This window comes from Lathyrus oleraceus, chromosome 6 (genome assembly GCF_024323335.1).
Source record: "Lathyrus oleraceus cultivar Zhongwan6 chromosome 6, CAAS_Psat_ZW6_1.0, whole genome shotgun sequence".
Taxonomy (NCBI): domain Eukaryota; kingdom Viridiplantae; phylum Streptophyta; class Magnoliopsida; order Fabales; family Fabaceae; genus Lathyrus; species Lathyrus oleraceus.
The window spans coordinates 280,713,408-280,718,269 of NC_066584.1; the positions used below are offsets into that span (position 1 = coordinate 280,713,408).

General features: G+C 32.4%; 1 protein-coding gene across 1 annotated transcript; it reads right to left on the minus strand.

Annotated features, from left to right (window-relative positions):
- Window positions 1–1,846: 1,846 nt before the first annotated feature.
- Window positions 1,847–3,373, minus strand: LOC127097000 (1-aminocyclopropane-1-carboxylate oxidase homolog 1). The gene is made up of 3 exons (XM_051035522.1): window positions 2,841–3,373; window positions 2,447–2,768; window positions 1,847–2,361 (listed from the first exon to the last, which is right to left on the minus strand). Exons 1-3 carry the CDS (start codon window positions 3,326–3,328, stop codon window positions 2,110–2,112), a joined length of 1,062 nt encoding a protein of 353 aa, XP_050891479.1. The 5' UTR covers window positions 3,329–3,373; the 3' UTR covers window positions 1,847–2,109.
- Between the last annotated feature and the right edge of the window lie 1,489 nt (window positions 3,374–4,862).

Sequence of the window (4,862 nt, forward strand, 5' to 3'; positions counted from 1 at the left end):
TGACAAACAAATTAAAATAGGGACTCAATCTTTTTTAAAAAGCGGAACTTTCAAATCCAAGGCAAATATTCAATACTGTGAGTAACCGAAGCATGATAATGTTTCAATATAGTGCGTGTCTTAATCTAGTTATAAATAACTACAAATACACTCACACCTAATTATATAATTCAACCTAAATCCATTAAAAATTGCAGAACTTGAGAAATTATATTTTGAAAATATAAAGTCACATAGCCAATTTCACTACCATCGTGCTGATCAAATCCTATAATGCATCAGAGGAGAAGTCGATTCTCACAAACAGCGTCACTATTTCGCTTGAAAACCAGAAATAATTAGTGAAATGGTGAGATGATTTTGGATCGGTGGGGTCAATTTCTGGTATAGCGGAGAGTGACTGACCTACAAGGTTAGCACTACAACGTCGAAGTTAATGAAAATATAAGGAGTAATATGAGAGTGAAAGACCATTATAAGATATCTAACGACTATTAGAGACTCATAACTTAGATAAGATGTGTGACTTTGCAGCATGATTGGACTATACACTCCTTGTTCCAGTGGAATAGTCTTAGATTGAAGATTGAATCTTTCTCTTATTGGGAATTTTAGCTAATCATAATATTTTTCAATTTTATAGGAAGACAATTTGTTTGAGTGTATTCACATAATAAATAATATATTAGTTTTTAACTAGGGATGAAAAATGGACATTTTGTCCCGTTAAGATCTGTTTCATAAAAACTCGCAAAAAAATAGGATCGAGCGAGACAATCATAATTGAGGTTGTTGACCTAAAGTTTTGGACCACCCCGCATAAAAATGGTGGTGGAGATGGTCCACATTCGTTACATTTTTAAATTTTTAAATTATAAAAAATTATGTTAATGTTAATATCCGTAAAAAAAATACATGAAAAAGAATAGAGCAAACACATTAAATGATGCACGTCCAAAACTTAGATCTCATAAAAAAGAAAAGTTTGAACAAAAGGGATTATCACCCCTACTTTTAGACTTATGCAATGATATCAAAATAAAAAGATAGTAAATGACGTTTTATTAATATGTATTGATAATATGATATGTTTCCCTAAAAAGCGACATACACTAGCTGACATGTTTTTTTTCTCAAACAAGCAGTATTGTTGGACTATGTTTGACAGTTAAAGAGACAAGATTGTGACATACCACCACCAACTTCATTCCAATCTATTCCACTCTACATAGAAAGTGATAACACAAAGTTGAATATTGTACTTGAATCCACTCCATTGCATAGAAAGTGATAACCACACAATGTGTTTCATAATTTCCTCACATAAATGTTGAATGACTTTATACCTAATAATTACTTTTTCATAATTGTGATTCTCATAAATTTAGAGTGATATTAGTTATTACCTCCAATTCCATTTAAACGAGAAAATTTATTTATTAAATTTATTGAACAATCAAAGTATTTAGATTATATAATAAATAAGATACATTTATTATTCAACGAATCTAAAAAATCAATTTTCTTTTATAAATAAAATCAGAGAAACGCGTGTTTAAATTCATGGTATTTTATTTATTTATCTTTAATAAGGTGAACTCGAACAATCAAACTACGTAACCCAAAAAGAACTATAAGAAAGAATCCAAGGTAAGTCAAAGGTTTATGGAATCATTGGAGTCTCAAACACAAAGACTCATCTTCCATATCGCATATGGAGCAGAGAGAGTCCGAACGAACAAAGTTGTGACAAACAAATTAAAATAGGGACTCAATCTTTTTTAAAAGGCGGAACTTTCAAATCCAAGACAAATATTCAATACTGTGAGTAACCGAAGCATGGTAATGTTTCAATATAGTGTAGAAACTATTTATTATAATATATTAAATTTGAACCACGTACTATCATATTGACACTTCAATATAATTTGTGCCACATCATCATTATTTATATGTGATGCATCATTATTCATTATAACCGCGCATGGTGCGGGTCTTAATCTAGTTATAAATAACTACAAATACACTCACACCTAATTATATAATTCAATCTAAATTATATTTTGAAAATATAAAGTCACATAGCCAATTTCACTACCATCGTGCTGGTCAAATCCTGTAATGCTTCAGAGGAGAAGTACCATCAGCACATTTTGTTGCATAGTGGTGTACAAACTCTGAAATTGTAGTTTCTCTATATTTCGGAGGATTGTCATTAGATAAGAGTTTTTTTATAGGACCAAACGTTTTTGTAGATTGATGATTAAGAGTGCCAAAAAAGCTTGCAATAGAGACTCTTGGTTCAGCATTTTTAGCCTGTACTCTGTGTTGAACACTCTTGAATTTATCATTAGTTATAAGCTGAGATTAAAAAAAATATTCTAATTAGCCACAACATTGATGATAGGATGAAAACCAAATAGAAAAAACAAAAACAAAAACATGCCTGTATAAAATCTCCAATGTTAACGACAAGAGCACCGTCGACCGGAGGCACATCAATCCACATGTCTTTATGAAGAATTTGGAGGCCACCAACATGATCTTGTAGAAGCACCGTCAGGAAAACAACATCAGAATGTTTTATAGTTCCCAAAGTTAATTCCGGTTCAGGACATACCGGATAGTAATGGCCAAAAGCATATAAGCCGTCAGCACAACCGTAATCTCTTAAATAGTTGGGATTCAAACCAAGAGCTTCTGATAGTAACTCAAACAATATATTCCCCAGTTTCTTCACTTGGTTCAAGTATTTCAACAATATCTCCCTAGAAACAAATAAAAATAAGCATGATTATGGTTTAATTAGGAGAAGATTAACATTAATTAGCCAAGATTACCTGCATACAATTGGCAGATCTTCTGGTTTAGGTGGAATCGGAGCCATGTTGCAGAGGAAAGAATCTTTCCAAGTAGCTGCAATTGCTGTATATAGTTTAATATTACTATAATACATGAAAGGTTTTGGTTCACGAGTATAAAACTTCTTCTTCACCTCATTATCTTGTTCAAAAAAACTTAACACTCCATCCTTCATTTGATTCAAAATACTCACAGGGATGCCATGATTTACGATCTGAAAAAATCCATATGTCTCTGATGCATCTCTAACACTTTCAACCACTCTTTTGCGAGCACGTGGATCTTCGTGAATGTTGGTAAGATCTATTACAGGAGGAGTAGTATACTTTTTTGTAATTTTGGTGTTATCATGTGGATGATGGAAGATACGAGGGACCTTGGTAATACCTGCATCAACAAGTCCTTTGACACCAAGTTTTGTTTCATCAAAAGCTTTTTGTTCTTTTACTCTTTTTGAATCTGCCATGGTAATTTCCTTTTCAATTGGAATAGCCTTAAACTTTTCTACACAATATTCTTCTCAAATCAATTCAAACAAGCTATATAAATAGATATTCTTCTGAAATGTTTTTACTAAGTTTTTTGCATTGTCAAAAAGAAATATTTTATTTATTCAAAATTCAATATACTTTCTTTTTCAAAACTGAATACTTTCATTTTTTTTTCTTCAAAATATTTGAAACTCAGTTCCAACGTCCACTTGCAAAGTTTCATTTGAAGTAAAGCAAAGTTTTTTGCATTGTCAAAAATAAATATTTTATTTATTCAAAATTCAAATACTATCTTTTTCAAAACTGAATACTTTCATTTTTTTAACTCATTTTTTTTCCAAGGCAAAACCAAGTTTTCAAGGCAAATGGGCATTTACTAAACAAATGCAACGAGGATTCAACAATTTGAAAATAAATAGAATACATTAAAGGGAGGCAACACCCTCTAATCATCTTATGCAAGGGGAATGTATTAGCACCCCTCACATCTATGGTACTCCATAGGAATCGCTTGAAAATCTGTGTTTATGAAAAAGTCAGGTTGTTTGTTGATTGATTTTAATTTGAACTTTATTCTGTTTAATATCAATTTCCCGTTATAAAAGTTGGCTGAGATTTATATCAAGGTAATCGTGAAGTTACATGGTGTCCCGTTAAGTATAGTTTTCGATAGAGACCCACAGTTTACATCTAGATTTTAGGAAAGTTTGCAGGAAGCTTTGGGTACTAAACTATGATTGAGTTCTATTTATCATCTGCAGACTGATGGTTAGACACAAAAAACTATTCAGTCATTGGAGGACTTGTTGAGGGCTTGTGTACTTGAACAAGAAGGTACTTGGGATAGTCATTTTCCATTGATCGAGTGCACTTATAATAACAGTTTTCATTCTAGCATTGGAATAGTGTCGTTTAAAGCATTGTACGGTCGGAGGTGTAAGACACCTCTGTGTTGGTATGAATCAGGTGAGAGTGATTTACTTGGACCAGAAATTGCCCAACAGAATACTGAGAAGGTGAAGTTGATCTGAGATAAAATGAACAAAACAAGAGTCGTCATCGAATTTTATTATTTTCAAAGGAAAAAGGAAGAATGTCGAACAAAACCCACAAAAGATAAAACAAAAGAGAAATTTAGATGTGTGGGTTGGTTATGCAAAGGGAGGGTATTAGCACCCCTCACATCTGTGGGGGAAAATATGCCTAGTCTTTATTTTAATGATGTCAAACCTTTCTAATCGCCCATAATGGTACTTTGGACAGTATCATCATATCATAGAATGCATTCATCCTATAGCATGTTCAAAATATAGGTTCAACGTGTCCAGGCATATAGGAGCATATCATAGATGTGAATCATGCACTTGATCATAGTAAATATCCTAGGTTCATAATAGATCGGTTTAAATTGGTCAAAATACATCTCAAAACTCATTTTTGGGAGTTTAAGAACTGTGAGTTGACTCATGACTCGGAGAAAAACTCTCGGGTTCTGAACAGGTCGAGTCA